Source organism: Tripterygium wilfordii, chromosome 6 (assembly GCF_013401445.1).
Source record: "Tripterygium wilfordii isolate XIE 37 chromosome 6, ASM1340144v1, whole genome shotgun sequence".
NCBI lineage: Eukaryota > Viridiplantae > Streptophyta > Magnoliopsida > Celastrales > Celastraceae > Tripterygium > Tripterygium wilfordii.
In genome coordinates, this window is record NC_052237.1 from 10,597,895 (window position 1) to 10,618,986 (window position 21,092).

Sequence of the window (21,092 nt, forward strand, 5' to 3'; positions counted from 1 at the left end):
ACGAAAGTTCAAACGGAATTAAAAACGTTAGTGCACAAATAACATAACTGCAACTAATCTTTGAGATCCATGATACAGATTGGCACACCAGATCCGGAGGTGGTCACTAGCAAGTTGAACAAATTGACACTAGATTTTTTCACCACGCATAATGGTATGACTTACTTATACCAACACAAGGTACAAACGGCCAGTGCTTCTTTTTAAGCAAGAAGCTTCCTCCCTTGCCATTGAACAATATAGCACTTCATGGAGCCAATTCATAAAAGAAGGCAAAATAACCTACGTAAACTCGGTGGAATAACAACATGGGACCCAAACAAACTTGCTAAGCAACACCCAACTCATGTGCTTCCAGGGGCATCGCTCCCCACAGCTGGCTTGCGATTCAAATAACGAATGACAGCATCTTCAACCCTGTTTAGATCACCAAAATGAAACTCGCTTACAACAGTGCCCTCAAAAAAGGATTTAAAATTTTGTCTGACATCAACATCAATCACTCAAATCTATGATGCTCATTGGTTAGAAGAATCATTGATCCAATATTAATATAATGAGAAGATCTTGATCAAATTGAAAGTACAGATCAATTAAATATTGCTCCATTAATCTTGTGTTAGTGCTAATGTAAAACAACTAGTGGCCTTACAAACAGTGAATGGATGAGTGTGTCATGGCGACTATTCACCCATCTATATCTATTCAATTATGCAGTATTCATGAAAGTAAATATTTGGAAGAATCATAATGCATCATTGAACTTAAACTAAGATGAGGCTGTTACGAACTTTCAGTGTGCCCTGCCATTTCCAAACAACATTAACAAGATTATTGAGTTAAGTTCATAAGTAGGAAAAGGTTCTGAAAAGAAAAGGCGTAAGCATACCATGGTTGATTGAAGATATCAGATTGGTGCTCTTTCTCAGCACTCCGACTAGCTTCTCCAGCCACAATCTTCAAATCTCTTCTTTGAGATTCAATGAGTGCATCAATAAATTCCACAGGTGATTGACTAAATCCAAGAAAGAATGCGCGTCTCCTCCGGTGCTCATGGATTTTCCTTATAGAACTGCATATTGCTTCATCACATGTATCTATCTCTTTACTCTTCTCTGCATTCGCCAACAATGCAGACAATTCCCTTTGTATTGGGAAGGGCACATCAACCAACACATCATAGCAGGCAGTTCCTGCTGGATTACTCCCCGAAAGCTTAATCGCATGCTCTAAATGTATTGGCTGTGGAGAAAACAAATGATGTGAAATCTTCTGAGAAACCATAGTGAATTTCATTTTCTCTTCCCCAAATACTCTCTGAAGAGGAGGATCACAATTAAAGAAAGCAGGGTCATTTGGATTCTGCAGTTTCCTAGCCTTGACATAGTGCCAAATTGCAGCAATTATTCTTGTTCGGGTATCAACCTCAATGCCGAGAACTTCCATCAAAGCTGGAGAAAGCTTAAATTTCCCAGGGGCATAATTCATTTCTAACTGAATGCTCACAGTAAATTCCTTATCCCCTTTTCTCTTCACCTCAAAACCCTCGTGTGGAGCAGGGGATCGAGCATTCTCCCATATGATCATATTGTTATCCGGATATAATCTCTGATCCAGGGAAATGGTCACTCTCTTGAAGAAAGATGAGAACTTTGGGTACAAGGGATTTGGTTTCTGAACTACCCCAGGCTGATCAGGATCTACCCCTTCTTCCAAAATCCTTCCAATTATCTTGAGGGTCCAAGAAGGTGGCTCAGCATTTGGCTTCTGGGGAATTGTTTTAATCTGGTTAGCAAAATTATTGAAAACATAAATCCGGAGGGTTTTTTGTATGCAAGGAGGGTTCTTTAGGGCCTCCTGGATGTCAATCTTCTTCCTGGCCATGGCAGCATCAACACGAGCCTCAAACTCAAGCAGCTGTGTATATAGTGCAGACTCAGGCAGGATGGCTGCCACTCTTTCCTGTAACTGTTTCTCTGGAAGCTTCAGCTTTTTTCTTCGAGCAGCAGGTGTAAGCTCCATTGTTCTCAAAGGTGAAACCGTGTTTGTCATAGGAACACCAGGACGTGCCGGAGGTTTCAGTGGCAATCCCCTCTTTACATTTGCATTAGCATTGCCCGGAGTCAAAAATGAGGGCGAAGAAGCACCCAAGTTTCCGATGCCAGCACTCTGAGAAAGACCCTGTGCTTGTAAGTGTGCTTGGAATTGGGCGTGAGCAGCTTGAACTTGAGCTTGAGCCTGAGCATGAGCTGCTGCTCTTGAATGTGCCTGGGCAAGGGCCTGGGCTTGGGACAGCTGGAACTGACCCTGAAATCCAGCCCCGATCTGTGATTGAGATTGGGGCTGGGAGAATGTTGGGTTTGGTGGCATCCCAACATTACCGAAGGGCAAAGACGACCCCACAAGGCTCTTTGGTGGGTTATTATTATTCACAGACATCCCTAACTATAAAAAAAACACCTAGGGAGATCCAACCAGTCAAAATCAAAACTTCATACACTTACCCTAAAAAATCCGTTCAGAAACCTAAAACCCACCACAAATATGAAAATTCAGCCAACTCCCACCTGATTCCCAAAACCCGGCAACAGAGAACAAGCACAACCCTAGCTCTTTCTAGGCAGTGCCTCTAGTAGCAGTTATAGAACCTAAACACAGTAGTATTCTAGAACCCAAAGCAATTTCCTGCTAAAACCTCAAAACCCCAACGACAACAGAAACATCAAAATCACTCAAAACTAAAGCTTGGTGATTAGGATCCAAAGCTCGATACATATCACAACAAAATTGAATTAAGCTAACGAGGATTGCAAAACGCCGGTAAAGGCCATGATATTGAAGAGAATTAGAAAACTGTGGCTTCCAAGAAAAACCCTAACTCTCTGTTACTATGTAGTAAACGAGGAAGAGGAGGAATTCAAGATCAACGAAGTAGAAGAAAGTTCGAGAGCAGTAAATGCAGATAAAAATAAAGACGTCTCAAGCTTACCCCAGTAACCCAAACATCCAGTGCTATTTGCTATCCTCCACCGGACACAACACACACCGAGAGAGAGCCAGCGATTGAGATTGGAGAGGGAAGGGTCTTCCCTTGCCTTTATTAATTCGACATCTCGCGTGGGCTATGAGTCTATTGGATTGGACTGGGAAAGAAAGCATTATTGTCTTTCGGCCCAGCCCGGAACAGGTAGGCCCATGCTTTAGCGTGTGTTTGATGTAAATTTTATCGCAAGTGTACGAATTATGAATTGACTGAAAAATAGTATAATATATATAAGTACGAGGTCGAACTCTATTAAAGCTTTCTCATGGACATCTAACTTAGCTGTTCCTTTAACTCCTAAAAACCAACAGCGAGAGGTCGATAACCATAGACTAGTTCAAAAAGGGATGCTTGAGCTGTTGTGTGGGAGAATGTATTATAACTCCATTCAGCCCAAGGAAGCCACGGTAAATCAATCCAACCATATTAACCGTAAATTAATCCAACCAACAAATCCAATCTTAATGAAATGGTCAATCAATCCCTACAACTAGAAATAAATCACCCTAATCAAAATATTTGGGTTACTTGGGCTGGGCTGGATCATTTTGGGCCAGAAAGCAAACAGAAACTACGATATTTGGATTACTTGGGCTGGGCTGGATCATATTGGGCCAGAAAGCAAACAGAAACTATAAAGGCCCAACGTAGCTTATCCAATCCTAGATTAAGAGCTCAGGGTCATCGCCAATTCGTCATCCATGGCGACCTCATTCTCTCTCTCCAACTTGCTCTCTTTCCTTCCACCTTCACCTCCCAAAGCTCTATTGCCATCACCACAACTCCTCAACCTCTCTATTTCTACCCAGAAGTCTAGGTTTCTCACACTGGTGGCTCGAGATGGTGCCGACGGGATCCCTCCTTTGTCCAGTGATGTTTCGTCCATCATATGCCCTTCTCTTGCGTATGCAAATACTCTCTACTTCAAATCTGCGTACAATGTTCAGGTGATCGTGGACGAGAACGAGCCAGAGGAGAGGCTCTTGAACCGGTTCAGAAGGGAAGTCATGAGGGCCGGCGTCATTCAGGAGTCCAAGAGGAGAAGGTTCTTCGAGAACAAGCAGGAAGAGAAGAAGCGAAAAACTAGGGAGGCTGCGAAGAGGAACCGTAGAAGGTAAGAAATTAAGGAGTTGCTTGCCTTCAGTGTTATCAATTATGTACAGGCTCAATTTAGGGGAGGCTTTACTTGTTTGTTTGGTTTTGTTGAGAAAATTTAAGGGAAAGAGTGGAAGATGAAAGAAGGGCTAACTTTTTTTGTTTTATAATTATCTTAATTTTATGTAGCTGGATTGGATGGTTTGAATCAAGATGATTAGTTTTGGATTTCACTGGGTCAAGCATAGATTTCCTCTCTTTCATGTTTGTGGGAGAGAAAGTTAAGAAAAGAGAAGAGGAGAAATTGGGGGAGAAATGAGAAGGGAAGAGCTAAGATTGTTTAACAGTTAGGTTTAAGAAAACATAGGTGGGTTGGTAGAGAAGTTTTAAGGTAATGAGTAGAGGATGAAAGGAAGGCAAGTTTTGGCTGTTGATAATTTTTATTTTGCTAGATTGGCTAATGAGTTTGAATAAAGATGATTCAATCTGAGATTTTTCCTCTCCTTGTTGTTTTATGGGAGAGATTGGAAGATAAGTGAAGAAAAGATAATAAATTGGGGAAGAAATAAGAAGGGAAAAGCTAGATTGTTCAAATGTTATGCTCTAAGAATGCATAGGATGGTTGTAGATGAGTGATTCTTTTGAAGTAAGACATTTTATTGTTAGTTCAAGCGAGTGTTCCATGTGTGCTTTCTTTCAATTGGAGACAGGGTTCTACCCCTGTTCTTTTTTGTGGTTCTCTGTCATATTAACGAATTGCGATTCAGATGTAATATAAATGTCAATGCTATAATATAGGATGGTCGTTGTTGTTCTGATTGTTGCATTTTCTTTATGTATTGGAGGTGCTATTCGTATCCTCCTATGTTCTCTCTATTGCAATCCACTTCTTTTGTATGTATAAGCTTTCGCCATCTGATGGTTCCTGTCTTTGGCCTTTGTTAGAATTTTCTAGAGGGAGCAGTTCATATCCGGTGGTTTTGGTTTAACTATGTGATTCTGTATACGCTTGCAATGAACTAGATGCGTCTATTATGGTTCGTGTTTTGGTCTTATGGCATTATGCTTGAACTTCTTTTACTTCTTCAGATACTACACTATGTCTTCCTCTATCGGTAGTACTTGTAATTTTGGCTATTCTAGTCTAGTCCCTATGCAATTAACTTTTATCATACTATTGCATACCTGTTTTTCTAATGGCGTCCATAAGGAGCTGTTCGCATTTAATCTGGATTCACAATTGATATATATACAACTCAAATTGTGATACAATATGAGCAGGCGCCCCATGGCGAGAACAATGTTTCAAAACAAGGAAGAACCCTCTACAAAGAAGAAGGACGATGATGATGAAGATAATTGGGAAGTGCCTGAAGGAGGCCTGCCTTAAGTGAACTTTTCACTTACCTTCTCTTTTTCTTGTAACTTTGATTTTCACTTGTCAGAGGCATATTTTTCCCGTGAAAGTTTCAAACTAAATCGTGTTCTTTGATTGTACGAGTTTAATCATTTTCAATGGGCAGTAATTGTTCTTGTGTGGGATAAATGACATTTGAGATCTGCACTTCTGAACCAAGTACCTACCGGGCATATAAAGTCAATCATATGCCTAGAAAGGATGATGTCCAACATGGGTGAGAGGGGCTCATTCTTACCTGTTTGTGTGAGCATTACCATTCTTGATGGATTGATCACAGAATGAGGAGCTTAATGTTGTATATGTTGCATGACCTTAATTTTGTGTTAATCTCATGTATGTGAGTGACATGCAACCGCATTTGATTTCCAAATGTTAAATACTACACATTTATAATTGTCCAAAATTTTTTTCATCAAAATGGTTCACCGGACCAGTGCATCCGCAATCCCGAAAATCGTAGAGCTAAACTTCTCTAAATGAAGATATGGCAGCAGTGGTTTTTTCAGAACATAGCATATCAGCTTTGTATTCCTTCTACGATTTTCTACATTTTGAGTTTCGAATATTTTTTTAATCAAATTCTATAGAAGAAGAATTGTTGAGCACAAAAATGGAGCATGGTTTTATTCATTTACAAGTTTGTTACACATGTTTCCGCAAATTGAAAACCTCATCTTTTACCAGATTCCGAACAAGCAAATAGCATATAGTGAAACCTTTCTGATGCAGCCATGCCTAATTCGGTGATACCATTCCTATGTTTTTCGCCGCTTCTGCACATTTCTTCATCTTCTTACATGTAACTAGCCTGAGTCATGATCGACATTCTCAAAACTTCAGCCGAGTCTACAACTGGTTCGTCACACGTTTCTTTTTCTTCTTTCCTGATTTCTTTTTCTTGAGGTTCACCCTTTGGCCCCTCTTGAATACAGCCAGAACCTCAATGCTGCAATCATAACCAGAAAACACATCTAGTGCACATATAACAAAGAAAAATGGAATAAAAAGAATATATACTGAATACGTATAATTTAACTCAAGGCATTTAAAAAAACAACAGTTCCATGTTCTTCAACAATAATTAATATATACACATGATTTGCCTAGAAGACAGATCTTTAAAGCTAACAATGGAGCAGTAAAATGTATGTTTATATCCTCCATAAAATGGAAACATAATATCCAAAGGGCTCATGGGAACAGGCAACCACAGATTTATTTAGAGATCCCTCATTTATTAATAGCTTTATCAATGAAAAGCCAAGCATTCTCTATAGTCAAAAGATTGGGACAAGTATCACATAGCCAGGGTACTAACGAGACAAGCTAACAGCCTAACAGTGTTACCAAAATAAATCTGATCCCACACACTTGTCCTCTCTGAATTTACTTGTTTACTTTTTTCTTTCTTGTATATGTTCGGTGGTGGCATTTCTTATCCAGAGATTCCAAACGACGAAGGTGTAAAGTTTCATCTAAGTAATCCATTTGAAATGCAGGTAATAATTCCATAAGATTTAAAACCAACTGCATAATCAAAGGTGGTTCTCTTTTGTCAATAAATAGGAACAAGAAACAACCATGCTATTTTTACAGCATACGGCATGAACGGGAAAAAAGGCAGCTGGGATCCTTATATTCTTTGGTATACTGGGTAAAATGTTGCATGCTATTTTCCTGGAGTTGTCCATAGCTATGTGAAAGTAATGTGGTTTAACATTCGAAAAAGTAATGATGAAATTTTAAATACCTCTGGGTGCCAGGAAAGAAGTTGAAACCGTGGGCCTTTTCCAAACTCCATTCCTTGCTAACCATCAAAGCCTTGCAGTCCTGTTTGATAGCAGCTAGGAATTTGATTATTACCTTAAGCAGAATGAATGCAATTTTATAGCATAACTGAGTCGGCACTTTAATTAGTGTACCTCTTTGAAGCTTTCCCATCCACAGCTTATGTAAATAAGAGTTCGGGGCAGTGACTGATTGTTCTCCAGAATGGCTTTACTTCCAATTTGAACTGAAGCTTCCCTTGCACGCAAAATCCATGGTCTCTTCTCTTCTTTGTCCTTTGAGTAAGAACCGAAACTGACAAAAAATGAATTTGAAACTTGAATAATCAAAGTTCTGCAATTTTGGCTCCAATTTTGAACATTCCTGTATGAACCAGTAATAAGTTTCTGAATTCTAGCAGTCAAAACCAGATTAAATGTCCAACCTCTCTGATGATGACTTAGCTTTGCGCTCCACTGATGATAGATCCCGCAATGCATCGATAAGAGATGGATCCAGTCCTTTTCTTGGAGGATCAACGACCACCACGTCTGATCCCATGAGCCAAGAAAGGGGTTCCTGTTTGATTAATGAGTGAAATCACCAATGAGCTTCGAAACATTTGACAGGTGCAGTGAAATTTAAATTATACGAGATTTAAAAATCTGATCTGCTCAATGCATTTTGGAAGTTCAATATGAATAAAGTTAAGAAAGAAACAATACTATTGTAAAAGTAGAAATCGGATGAAGAAAATAAAACTGGGTTCCTGGCCATGTAAAATATTTTTTATGAAGAATTTTACGAGGTAAAACGATAAATTAAAGACGATAGTTCAAAGATTAACCACTGAAGCGTCTGCATGATGCCAGCTGATGCTGCTATCCACAAAGCTTGGAAAGCGTTGAACTGTTTTCTCAAAAGATAGCTTTGATTCCTTGTTAACCTCGATGCATTTCACAGATCTGGAGAGCATGAATATCAACAAGACAACAATGTAATTACAATCCTCAATTCATACATCCAAAATCATTTAGAACCATTAGAGTGCTTACCTGCATTTTCTAGCAGCAGCTAATGACAGTCCAATCACCCCAGCTCCTGCATACAAATCAGTGACAGATGATCCTTGCGGAACATACTTATGTAGCTTCTGAAGCAATGCATCAAATGCCTGAAAAGAAGTAGCACAGTGACAAGAAACACCAATTGGGTCATGATCAACCAACATAAAATACAGTCAAATATGTCATGCATCAATAACGAGAAAAAAGAAGAAGACAAGAAAGAAGTGTGTCAAATAAAGGCCCGCAATGGTGCATGTTTCCATGTATATCTTTGTTCTGTTGTAATCTGATCTAAAAGGTAAAGACATGTAAAATCCCAGTAAAGAAAAGAAGTTGCAGAGCCATAATTTCAGCATACCCGTGTATTTGCCTGGCCAAAACTGGACGGAGCCAAGGATATGTCAATTCCTCCAACATGTTCCCAAAAGTCTCTTTCACCTATAAGGTGCCTCCATCTATTGCCAAAAATTATCTGAATATCAGAAAGAACTTTGTAAGCTCTGGAATTCAAAGACTTCAACATATGACTTCAACATCTTCCAAGGAAAATAAATATGGATAGACTCCACAAAGGCCATTACCTAAAATAAATAAAGAACTCAGCTTTTAATAAGATTTCAGCACCCATCAACCCGAGAAATATATGTACAATTGAAGTGCAAACCAATATCCTCCTCAGCCATGCCAATTGGAGCCCCACTTTGCTCTTTGTAACCATTTAAGGATAAATCTGATTACTGAATAATAGCTCAGTCGTCTTGAAGTGCTATATAAATTTAAAAGATCTAACTCAGGAGGCACCCTCGGTGCATGCTCTTTGCAAATTATATTTTCATAGTTGACAATATTCATTAGAAAGCAAATCAACACTGGAAATATTGGAGACATGCTCCAAAATGACTTTAGACTAAGTAGGACTAAAATAGAGTACTGTATACCTTGAGGCTAAAGTGTCAATTTTATGGTGAGTTATCCCTTTGGCAATCATAATGTGGAATTCTAAACTGCTAAAACCTAAGACGCAAACATAGAAAAATAATGTAATGAAAATAATGTAGCAAAGACAAGAAAGTGTAATGCAAAGAAAGACAAAAAAGAAAGATGAAAATATGTGGAGTACGGTTAAGGTCTCCCTAATTGAAGATGAGAAGCCTGAACATCATCTAAGATGGCATAGACGTGTACAACACAAAAATGAACCATTCTGGCACAGATGTTTCAGAAAATCAAAGTAGTTCATTCAATAAGATAAGAGGAATAAAGACATAAAAGGAAATTATTAACATGTATGTTTCACATTGTTGCTGAATACAACTGCTCCAGTTATTACAATTTCTTTTGCCGATTTCAGGGTTATTAATTGGTCTTTTATAATCAAGATAGAAGAAGACTCCATCAAACTTATTCTCAGAATAAAAGGTGCTTTTTAAAAATAATATGTTCCTATATTTAATTTCCAGAAAAAAATAATGACTCACATTGTTAGTGGAAGTCTGAAAGTTCCCCCATACAGAGTGGATTAAATGGACATTGCTCCTGGGTCCGCCGTTTCTCCATAGAAACTGAAATTACAATACCCAAAGAGAGACAGAATGAGATATGAAAGTGTTTGATCCAACTTAAATTGTAATACACTATCAAATTTAATTTCATAATAAAATGATAAGAAAAGCCAAAGGTCACCACTAAAGCAGCAAGAAAATGATGAAACAAACTCACATTAGCCAAGGCAGTTAACTTTTCTGAATTTGGTGAATTCTCATTTCTTGAATTCCAAACCAAAGCAACCTGCACCTTACCTGGATGCAAAGAAATTAACTAACTTCAATCTTAACAAGGGAAGTTTAAACAATCATAAAACTGAATATCAAACATACCAAAACGATTCAGAACAAGTTCAATGACTGACCATTTCTATATCTATCTGAGGCTGGAAGGGACGTGTTATGTGTTGTAACAGCCATCTGCAACAATTAGTGGCTGTAATCAGCAAATACAGAACTGTCTAAGTTTATACACATGCTTATAATGCTACCTGCATTACTCACTTGCACATATCGAAAATCGCCAGTCCCCTCATCTTCATAGTAAGGTTCAACATTCAACTCTCTAATCCCTAAAAGGATAGGCAAACAAAAACACATCATATATTATCCAAGTAGAAACCTGAACTGACGAAAATCGAACCAAATTATGGAGAAACCTCGTCTTAGTAGCTCAATTGCAGCATTAATATTTGGATGATGAGCTGCAAATAGAAAGATTTTGAACTTGAATTCAGGCAGTCTTGACAGATTAATACACAAGCCAATGTTTTTACTTAAAATTTGCATCAGCACCTTTACAGTCGGGGATATCTACTGCATTGTGAGTACCCTCCTGGTAGAGCCCAATCAGCGGGTCCATTGATGAACCCCGGACGGCGAGCTTCGCGCGGCACCTCCATCCCCACTGTGGATAGTAAGTGAAGCTCAGTGTCTTAAACCCAAAACCCCCGAAATTGAAAATACAAAAGCCTCGATAATCAGGTACATACCAATCTAGAGCTATCAAAAGAGAAATCAGAAACTCCATGGCCCTTGAAAAATCTATCCACCTCGTCGAGGATAAGGGGACGGTGGAGATTGAATTCTTCGGTGCAACCGGAGCAACTGAAACGTAGAATCGGAAAATAGAAGTTAATTTATTGTATTTAAATACGAGAGATAGAGAAATAGTCACACGGAAAATGGAGGGACTGCGTACGACTGGAAGTGAGGACACTGGAGGGCGCACGTTAGAGATGGAGTGAGGGTTGGGGAGGGCGGCGGTGGAAGAGAAGGCAGAGAAGGAGGAGGAGGAGGAAGAGGGCGGTTGCGTACAGCTGCCGGAGACACGCGGCAGGTAATGAATGGAGATGGAGGAGAGATGAGGCAAAGAGGCATTTTGTGCAATCGGCGTCTCCGGCGTCTGGAACATTGGCGGGAGGGAGAATGGATAATCGTATCTCACAAAATATCTTTGTGGCTCAATGGGCTTGGCGAGGTTGTCATAAGCCCAAGCCCAAAACTGTCTGAACCGTTAGCCGCTAACTAAAATAAATTAAAATATTAGAAAAGTAATAAATGTTTCCTTCTATATATGAGTTGTGACTCAGTTGACAATTAACTAAATATATTGTGTGTCTAAAATTCGATTCCAATTGTAAATATATTTCTCTGAGATATTTTAAAAATATATATTTCCTTATATTTTAGTTTTAGGGAATCAATTTTAGCAAATGACATAAAACTTTGTAAGTTGTGCAAATTATGTTTTTACAATGCAATGCAATCTAACTGCATTAACCAAAACCCTGAACGTGATTACTTTGTAATTATATTATCTTAATTAGAGAGAGTATCAGAAAAGTCGCTCTACTTTACAAAATGGCCCAACTACAACCTAACGGTTGTTACCATGAGGGGCTAACATGACCCATTCTCCAAGGTAGAGGAGCTTATTTGAGCCCGGAAAAAAAGGGGAAGGGCTTAGTTGAGCCGTTATACAAAGTAGAGAAGCTTTACTTACGCCATCTTAATTTGATCACTAGTAATAAATTTTCTATTAAGATTGCAAATCAATGGAACTAGACGGCTGACAAACCTTACTGTGATCAATAACTAGATATCTCATATATCGTACTCATATGTAGCCTTTTGAATTAGAAGAAATGCATGATCTTCATTATACTTGAACCACTAGTTGGAGTGATAAAGATAGTGTGTATCCCTGGTGACCAAGGTTCGAACCCCCTCCCCATTTAAAAAGAAAAAAAGAAAAGAAATGCATGAGCTTCAGTACTAGCCTCGATTTCTTCTTCCACTACAAGAAATTAGCGATTTACCAACCGAATCCTTTACTACCAAATATGGTACGAAGTGTCACCATAAGCAATGGGTGCAAGCAGAAGCAGTGGCATTAACAGTCATAGACAATATGGAAGCTGTCAAATTATATTTCACAAGCCAATACTCTGTTTGTATTTCTGGCTAACAGTCTTAATTCCCAGGCAAAAGCCCATTTTATGCAAATATTACAAATCTACTTGTCAATTATCACGGGTTAGTCATCTGTGCCAAAGTAACGGTCAGCGAAGTCCCCCATACCTGGTATCACAAGGAATTCTTCATTCAAAGAAACATCAATCTCCGAGGTGACGATTTTCAAGGAAGGAAACCTTTTGCATACACAGTGGATCCCCTCGGGGGCCTGAAATTACCAGAACAGTACATTGCCACATGTAGGGAAAATAAGCAGCAGAACATAGCAAGTAGAACCAAGAAAAAAAAAATCACAGAGATGAAGTTTAGAAATATGATGTGAGATTCTGGAACTCCTTTTTGTATGAGTAATTCTATTGATTGGTTTGCAGAGTTACCTGCATGGACATAACATGATTGGTTTTGAATCGTCAGCAAGCATTATTACCTTGTTCATAAAATATCCTTTGGAAGATTCTCATATCTAAGCTGCTTAGCAACAGGGTGGAAAGTTAGTCACAGAAAAAAAAAAAAAAAAGCAATTCTCCATTCTACGCAACTTCCTATTCATTAAAAAGTTCTTTAGCTGTTTAGGGTTTAGGGTTTAGGGTTTGCAGTTGGGTTATTTCGTTTTTTTAATGTTTTTTTTAAAATTTTTGTTGTATACTTTGTAGCTGACGCATTTAATTTGTGAAGACGAAAGGGGAGTTTTGTGGTTCTTGATATTTGTTGGTGGCTTTTGGAGATCTTTTTGTGAGTTTCAGTTGAAGTTGGCTACGCTAAAGGTGCTGTCTTTTTATTAGTTATGCATATATTTTCTAATCAGAGCTTATATTCTTATTTTTAGGTTTATATTCTTATTTTCATCCCAAAGAAAATAAAGATAAAGCAATCTTGGAATAATGGCATATTGCTTTTGAAACAAGATGTGTACTGTTGTTAGCTGTAAAGTTATTATAGCAAGTGATTTATTGAAGAATATATTAGAACTCTTCCTGGACTGCATGACAGGACCAAATGAGAAGCATGTGGAATTTGGAGCATGAGGGATCTATAACTCTTCTGTTGGTAGGTTTCGCAATCTAGAGCAGTGGGTTAAAAACCCTGCTTAATTTTTCCTTAATTTTTAGCTCCTACTATTGTTCATACGCACCAAAAGAACTTATATCCAACTCCTTCAAAACAATTTAAGAGTTACCTATTGATAATTTTTTTATCACCTCTCATAATCTGTCCCACCGCCCAAGGCGCGGGCACATACCTAGTTTTTATATGATGCATTTTTTAATTTGTTTGTCTCGTTAAATTTACACTCGTTTAATATCTTATAGAGTCCATAATTTTTTAGCACTTAAAATAAAATTTTGATACACTAATTTGAATGATTTATCTTTCGAATTAGACAAATATATACTCTATTTTGTTTTCACAGTTTCATATATTTACCAGCCCAATAATTTGATCCTAAGTTCTAAATTCTAATGTTTTTAAAATATAAATTATATACTTACAAACCCATTTTATCGTTTTTACAAAATATAGTTAATAGAAATATTTGTGAATAATATTAACTTTATTTTTTGTGAATAATAATTATTTTTTGCATGAAGTGGTTTTGAAATAATTGAAAAGGAAAGGGGTTGTTATCTGACTTTAGTCATAAATCCGTCCATTGAGTGCCTAAATGAAATTTCTTCTAATCTTGTTGACCCACTATACAATATTGGAGAACGATAATAATACGGATCCTAACAGTTGGTATTCGGGTGTTAAGTTGTACGCATAGAATTTTATATGCATGATGTGGCACGTGTGATGCCCACAAATTTACTTGGATTTATCCAACTCAACAGTTGAATAATGGGAATATTAAACAGTTGGGATTTTTATCATTTTCGATTGGAGAATGCCTTTATTTTTAAATACATATACATACAAACATATATTAAACTCCTCCATTTAATATCTCAAAAATTAATATCCCAAACTGTAAATCACATACAAATCCATTTTTATTTCACTCCTCTCTCATAAAAACCCAGACACTTGAATAATAAAAACACCTTCCATACAAAACTAAAACCATATGTAAGTTATACAAAATTCTCCAACTCAATAATACACAACCAAAACACACACAACCATTGTTGTGACCAACAATGCAGTAACATGAGAAACACCAGCAGCAGCAGAAGCAGACGCCCCAGGAGTGGTTGAACCCGACGACGACGACGTCGACGATGCAGGAGAAGCCTGTGAACTCCCTGAGGCTGCTGCAGTGATCTTCAACTTCATCCCCTGCTGGCAATGCCCCGGCGTGCCGCAAGCGAAGTAGCGCGTGCCTGCTTTGTTCAACTTCACAACGTCGTTGCCGCTGTTTTTTGAGTCCAGTACTGAACCAACGTCACAATTCTTGTACGCACTCTCGCTGGCTAGTTCAACCACACTGTGCAGCCCTGTAGTGTACTTGAAAACTGTCCACAAATTAACATAATGAATCAATTAAATTGGTATTGACTTAATTGAATCACAAATGGGATCAATGGAGGATGTGAAACAATTAAACGAACCCAAAAAACCGATCTAGTAATCATCGTAATCATGAATAGTATGCATCAAACCCGTGCATACAGAAAATTCTCACCTTACGTGAGTTGGGCAAAGCCTAGCGTGTGGTCACAAGGATATTAATCACAATAGGAATCGAACAAAATGAATAATGTAGTTAAATCAGAACGTGTTATGACATACCAAGTTGGTCACCAACTTCAATTTTTTGAGCAGAAGCCCAGGAGCTAAGATCTGTGGATACATCCCACCCTTGGCTTCCTCCAACAGTATGTTGTGTTGCAGAGGCTGAGACAACAAAAGCAATACACACCACCAAGGCTCTATAGATGCAGCACTCCATCATTGTATATATATGTGTGTGTGTGTATCTTCAATTCTAAATTTCCAAATCCTTTTGGGTTTGTTGAGAAATTCTCTTAACATAGTTTGTGTATATATAATGAAAAAAATGTTACTGTTTACGGGATTTGGGTTGCCTGCGAAGCAAGATGAAGTAGGTTGAAGTTAAAGGTCATATAATATTAATATATATATATATATATATATATATATATATATGCTTGGCTTTGAAACTAATCTATCATGATATGAGCTTGAGGGATTTGTCTGGAATTGGATCCCAAGTTTTGTGTATTTAGGAGACATCATTCATATACATAATAAGACAACAAAAAGTATAAGTTAATCCACTTGTTAGTTGTTACTGTTGTCGATATATTTCGAAACAAAAAAAAAAAGTCAAACAGAGCACTGATTTAAATCAAGGAACTCCATACTTTTACAGTTTTACACCTTGCTTAATCATAAAGAACTCATAAATGAAAAATTCAATTTCACTCATGATAAATATATTAAATATGTAAGAATGTTCAAATGAAATTTCATACTAAACAGAATACATATGATCACTTAAACAATTAATATCATCGTTCTCAAAATAGTGAAATTTCACTTTTATTTTTCCACAACTTTTTATCAGGATATCCGAATTTTGCCCATGGTATATCTATTTCATAGGATTTTCGAGTTTCTACATGACTCTAACCTATTGTAAAGCCTCATACTTTTACTGTCCTTTTAGGGCCAACACGGCAAAACATGTTGAGTATGTATATACTTGAGCTGAGTAGACAAGTTTGAATAGTCAAACCTGGGGCTAAAAACTTTAGAAATTAATAATGAGTGATTCGGAAGAAGTTGATTGACCGACCAAATATTTTTAAGAATTTGGAATCGAGTTTTACCCGAAGTCGCTCTAGCGATCAGAGATCTTGGTGCTGCAGTGGTTACTTAAAGATAGTTAACCACTGTAACAAGTCTTTAAAATAGAAAAAATTTAGGTAATCCGCAATCTAATGCAAATGTTAGGTGACAGAAATAATAGAATTAGACCATCCGCATCAGACACTAATAAAAGAAACCCTAAATGTAGAGTTAAATCGGGTTTACAGCAGTCACCGGGTATTGAACTGTAAAAAAATCTAGCTACAGTGAAATGCCACGTGTTTGGGCTCACTGTAGCAAACGCTTGAGAACAACAACCCACATTGATAAGGACCATCCGATTGAAGCCACGCTGATGAAGACCATCATTGTTGATGACGGCCACGTTGAATAGCAACCCACGTTGATGAAGACCTATTAAATAATAGGCCATTGATTCAATTGATCAATGGCCCAGATTAATCCACTAATTTTATATTTTTACATTAATCCAGTTCACCAAACAGGGCCAAAGGCTTTTGTTCCAGGAAGAGTGAAATACAAGCTTCGTTATTCTTGTTAGGTGATTTCTCTCCTTGCGACTGCGGATACATTTTTTTTGGGGCAAGCGCGACAGCTGAGACTCGAGTCACCAACCAAATTCGGGAGATGGGTGTGGCCGCAAAGATTGCGCCGTCGATGCTATCATCGGACTTCGCTAACTTGGCCTCAGAAGCCGAGCGCATGATCAGATGTGGCGCCGATTGGCTCCATATGGACATCATGGTAACTCAATTCAACCTTCAATTATTTCCCCGTACTATTCATTTATAGTCTCTCCGTAATAGCAATTTATCAAAAAAAAATTTCAGTGTAGTTATGGTTTTTGATGTGATTTTGTAAATTTGATTGGCTGAAAGACTTGATTTTTAATTGAAAGCATGTGGGTTATTGTTCATTGCTTGCTTTCTCATAATTTTTGTTTTTGTTGTGTGTATTATGCTGAAATATTTGGTTCCTTTCAATGTTTACTTCATATGATAACGGATTCCGTAAGAGTGACTGATCATCTCTTTTTGGTTTCTCTATGCAGGATGGGTAGGTTCTGGCTTTGCTCGCACCCTTTTATATTGCCTTGATTTGCTTCATAGTTGCCGAGACTCTCTGTATTTTGTTCCTACTCTCTTACTCTTGTAATAAGCATATGAAAATAGGATTATTACTAGGTGAATACGGCCATTTGAATGTGGGTGTGGTTATTTTAAACATCTTTTAATAAATAAATAGTTTTATTCATACATCAACAGGTGAAGGCTCTGGTTGTTTCATTATAAAGACAATTGTTTTTCAAAAAGTTTCTTATTTATGCCTATAGGTGCGCGATTGCATAATTCAATCTGTCCTGGTTCATAGCTCCATGCTTTGTTCTATGTTGTTTCTCCTGAGGTATAAGCAGGCTGATCCAACATGTAGTAAGATTTATAAGAAGCACAACATGAAAGAAAATAGATATGCTTTGTTCTGTGTTGTTTCTTCTGAGGTATAAGCAGGGCCGATTCGACATGCAGTAAGATTTAGAAGAAGCAAAACATGAAAGAAAATAGATTTTGAATCAAATATTAGCAAACGAAGTCAAATTTTATTGGTAATATTCTGATTTCTCAAAGGTGCTTTATAATATATACTAGAAAAGCAAGGGATGTGATGAATTTAAATATGTAGGGTAACAAGGTGACAATATGTGGAAAATTAAATCTGTTAAATATAAACTGTTTTGTCTTGACAAGTCTGTTAGATGTTGACTTATTTCAATTACATGAAAATAGGGCAATTATGTTTGCCCCTCTCTTCAGTAACATTAATGTCTGAAGTGACGCACTGCACAAAGGTACATGTAAAGGTAAACAACACTCATGCACAAGGCTCCCACAGTGGGTGGGTTTGGGGACATATAAGATGTATGCAAACCTTACCTTCACACATGTGGTCTCTAGGTTGCACCACTACAACTCTACCACATAGGTCCACCTGGTTTTCCAAAATCAATCCATTTTCAACATAAAACTTCAGCTTGTGCATTCTATGTATCATGATCTTTTGTTCCAGAATTTCTCATACTAGCGTCCTCCTTTCCATTAATGTGGACTAGTTAATTACTGATACATTCTGTTATCTGTTATCTCTTATCTCTTAAGCATATGCCCTTTTTTTTGGTGAGGTTAGTTACTGCTCAGAACTCAACAAGTTATTTGCATTATCATCCATGCTCACTACCTTTGTTGTTTTTCATATCTGGGTATTAATATCTGTTTTCTTGTAGGCACTTTGTACCTAATTTGACTCTTGGTGCTCCTGTAATTGAGAGTTTGAGAAAGCACACAAAGTAACATCTCTGCGCCCCTTTTTTAATTGTAGAACTTCTATTTTCTCATGTGGGTATGTTTGCAAGTCTAACTAGAAAAGGTGCTGTTAGGGCTTATTTGGATTGCCATCTTATGGTCACAAATCCTATTGACTATGTGGAACCATTTGCTAAAGCTGGTGCTTCTGGATTCACATTTCATGTTGAGGCATCTAGAGGTGGCGCATTCTGCAATATCTTGTTAGCATTATATACAACCATCTCGTTTTCTAATGGAAACTCTCATGGTTTTTATTACTCAGAAAATTGGGAAGAACTTGTGCAAAGAATCAAGTTAAAAGGCATGAGGCCTGGTGTGGCATTAAAACCTGGAACACCCATTGAAGAAATCTATCCACTGGTCTGAACTCTTGTTTTTCTATCTTGTCATGCAAAATTCTGAACTCTCAAATTTTTGCATTTGTGGTTTAGCTTGATTTTTATGAATGTAATGCACGATTCAGACTGTTACGTCATATAAAATTTCTACCTCCAAAATGCTCAGGTTGAAGCCGAGAATCCTGTGGATATGGTGCTAGTAATGACTGTGGAACCTGGATTTGGCGGACAGAAGTTCATGCCAGAAATGATGGATAAGGTTCCATGCCATTCTCTATATATATTATACATTATTATTTTTTTTATCCGCCATCGTCTCCTGTTGGAATTTCTGATTGACTTACCATGTTCTCTTGATTGTCACAATACTTTTGTTACCACCTGGTTTTAGGTACGTGCATTGAGAAAGAAGTATCCATCGCTCGATATTGAGGTTTGTCTACCTTCTTCTTTTTTTCATGCAAATATGTCTGTTCAGTTATTTATCTTCATACTCATTTCATTAGCTTTCTTTCTGACATTTATTTCAGTTTAGCCTTTCTGGTAAATCTGTTTTCACCCTCATCTGCATCATTTATCTATTTATTTTACTCTCCCTAGCATATTTGTTAGAGGAATTTTAAGTAGTTCTGGAGATCTTATGGAGGCAGTTTTGACGCTGCGAGGTGTTCTTGACACTGAATTCACAAACTTCTTGGGGAACATTTGTAAGAGTTTGAGATGATGGTTAAGTAACAAATTTTAGAACCAGTAATCTGTAAACTTCCTCATTTTTTTATGGCTTTTCTTCTCTTCGTCCCATGGGAGTCAGTTCATTCCCTTTATTTTAACATCATATATCTTTTGGACGTAATTTTTTTTTATTAAAGCACCAAGGTGGTGCAGAGCTTCAGAATTTCAGGTTGCTATAGCATCATCTCTCTATGAATTAGGCAACAGATGACTCTATTATTGAAAGTCCTGTTGTTTGTCTCGACCCATATCACATTTGATTGCCAATCTTTTCATCCCTTACTAATTTAGTTCCACAACATAAAACCATGAGGCTCTCTTCTAGCTCCTGAGCATCAGCCATTATTAGAGAATCCATATTTGGCCACAATAACCTTCATCCTTGTTTAAATAAAATTTGTGCTGCCATTTGCCGTGGAGAGCTTTGTTTTTTGAAGTTTGATGAACTTCCTGCTTTCCATGGAATCTCCCCAAAGAAATCTTCATTGACTGGCCTCTACCTTGGAAGCAACTGAAGTAGGCTTAGGGAACAAAGATGTCAAGGAAACGGGTAAATTAGAAAGAGGACTGTTGATGAGAGTTAACCTTCCAGCTTTAGAAAGGCACTACTTTTTCTAACCAGAAAGTTTGTCAGAAATTATCCACTATTTGATTACATATTGAGGGGGTGCAATCTAGAGGTCACAAGTTCAATTTCTGGAAACTTGTGCACGGGAGTTGTTTATCTTTTATTGAGGTGTTTTATACTTAGCACCCAAAGGTAAAACAACACAAATGGAATAATAAAGTTGGTCTCTATGTCTGTTTCTGTGTCTGTGTCTGTGTGCGTGCTCGTGTCTCTGCAATTGTTTGCCTGAATGTGTTAAATTTCTGAATGATCATACATTTGTATGCGTGTTCTTTCTCTGTCATCACTGATTCACTGGTCAAATTAATTGAAGTTTTTTTGACTTTTTGTGCAGGTGGATGGTGGGTTAGGGCCTTCGACCATTGACGTGGCAGCGTCAGCTGGAGCAAATTGTATTGTTGCTGGAAGTTCTGTCTTTGGAGCCTCTGAGCCAGCTCAGGTGATATCCCTTCTGAGAACAAGTGTTGAGGAAGCTAATTAAGACAATTGGTATCAGTATAGGCAAGCTTGGCCATACTGGTTTTTGTCAATATATGTATACTGCTTAGATCATAAATCCATGCATCTCCACTACTTTTAAGTAGTGTATGTGTATGTAGCTCTGTCTAACATTATATGCACACCGGATCAATTCTTTGGGACTTGTGGGAACATTTTCGCTTGGTCCTTTTGTAATATTCAAGAACTTTGGTTTTCTTTTTTTCTTTTTTTCACATTTTGGGTCATATGATAAACTACAGTTCCATAATAAATTGAGTTACCGCCAATGCCTAATTCTGTTGTCTTATGAATTGTCATCTCCCTTTATTCTATTTTATGTCTTGT

The 21,092-nt window shown here is 37.6% G+C and overlaps 5 protein-coding genes across 5 annotated transcripts; 2 read left to right on the forward strand and 3 right to left on the reverse strand.

The window, feature by feature from the left end:
- Nucleotides 1-18: 18 nt before the first annotated feature.
- On the reverse strand, nt 19-3,084 carry LOC119999975 (SWI/SNF complex component SNF12 homolog). Its single transcript, XM_038847828.1, has 2 exons — nt 890-3,084; nt 19-417 (listed from the first exon to the last, which is right to left on the reverse strand). The coding sequence occupies exons 1-2, from the start codon at nt 2,437-2,439 to the stop codon at nt 345-347; spliced, it is 1,623 nt and encodes a 540-aa protein (XP_038703756.1). The 5' UTR covers nt 2,440-3,084; the 3' UTR covers nt 19-344.
- A 624-nt stretch (nt 3,085-3,708) lies between these two features.
- LOC120000500 (30S ribosomal protein S21, chloroplastic) lies at nt 3,709-5,856 on the forward strand. The gene is made up of 2 exons (XM_038848596.1): nt 3,709-4,157; nt 5,420-5,856. The coding sequence occupies exons 1-2, from the start codon at nt 3,745-3,747 to the stop codon at nt 5,526-5,528; spliced, it is 522 nt and encodes a 173-aa protein (XP_038704524.1). The 5' UTR covers nt 3,709-3,744; the 3' UTR covers nt 5,529-5,856.
- Nucleotides 5,857-6,156: 300 nt separating this feature from the next.
- On the reverse strand, nt 6,157-11,369 carry LOC120000498 (uncharacterized RNA methyltransferase pc1998-like). The gene is made up of 15 exons (XM_038848594.1): nt 11,138-11,369; nt 10,929-11,043; nt 10,732-10,843; nt 10,596-10,640; nt 10,441-10,508; nt 10,302-10,356; nt 10,112-10,191; nt 9,871-9,954; nt 8,751-8,864; nt 8,381-8,499; nt 8,173-8,290; nt 7,771-7,904; nt 7,481-7,640; nt 7,309-7,388; nt 6,157-6,504 (listed from the first exon to the last, which is right to left on the reverse strand). The coding sequence occupies exons 1-15, from the start codon at nt 11,314-11,316 to the stop codon at nt 6,405-6,407; spliced, it is 1,563 nt and encodes a 520-aa protein (XP_038704522.1). The 5' UTR covers nt 11,317-11,369; the 3' UTR covers nt 6,157-6,404.
- Nucleotides 11,370-14,338: 2,969 nt separating this feature from the next.
- Nucleotides 14,339-15,369, reverse strand: LOC120000499 (mavicyanin). Its single transcript, XM_038848595.1, has 2 exons — nt 15,145-15,369; nt 14,339-14,867 (listed from the first exon to the last, which is right to left on the reverse strand). The coding sequence occupies exons 1-2, from the start codon at nt 15,305-15,307 to the stop codon at nt 14,506-14,508; spliced, it is 525 nt and encodes a 174-aa protein (XP_038704523.1). The 5' UTR covers nt 15,308-15,369; the 3' UTR covers nt 14,339-14,505.
- A 1,467-nt stretch (nt 15,370-16,836) lies between these two features.
- On the forward strand, nt 16,837-21,041 carry LOC119999409 (ribulose-phosphate 3-epimerase, cytoplasmic isoform). The gene is made up of 8 exons (XM_038846961.1): nt 16,837-16,953; nt 17,261-17,265; nt 18,488-18,550; nt 18,641-18,747; nt 18,832-18,929; nt 19,074-19,166; nt 19,299-19,340; nt 20,602-21,041. The coding sequence occupies exons 1-8, from the start codon at nt 16,837-16,839 to the stop codon at nt 20,746-20,748; spliced, it is 672 nt and encodes a 223-aa protein (XP_038702889.1). The 3' UTR covers nt 20,749-21,041.
- Nucleotides 21,042-21,092: the final 51 nt, after the last annotated feature.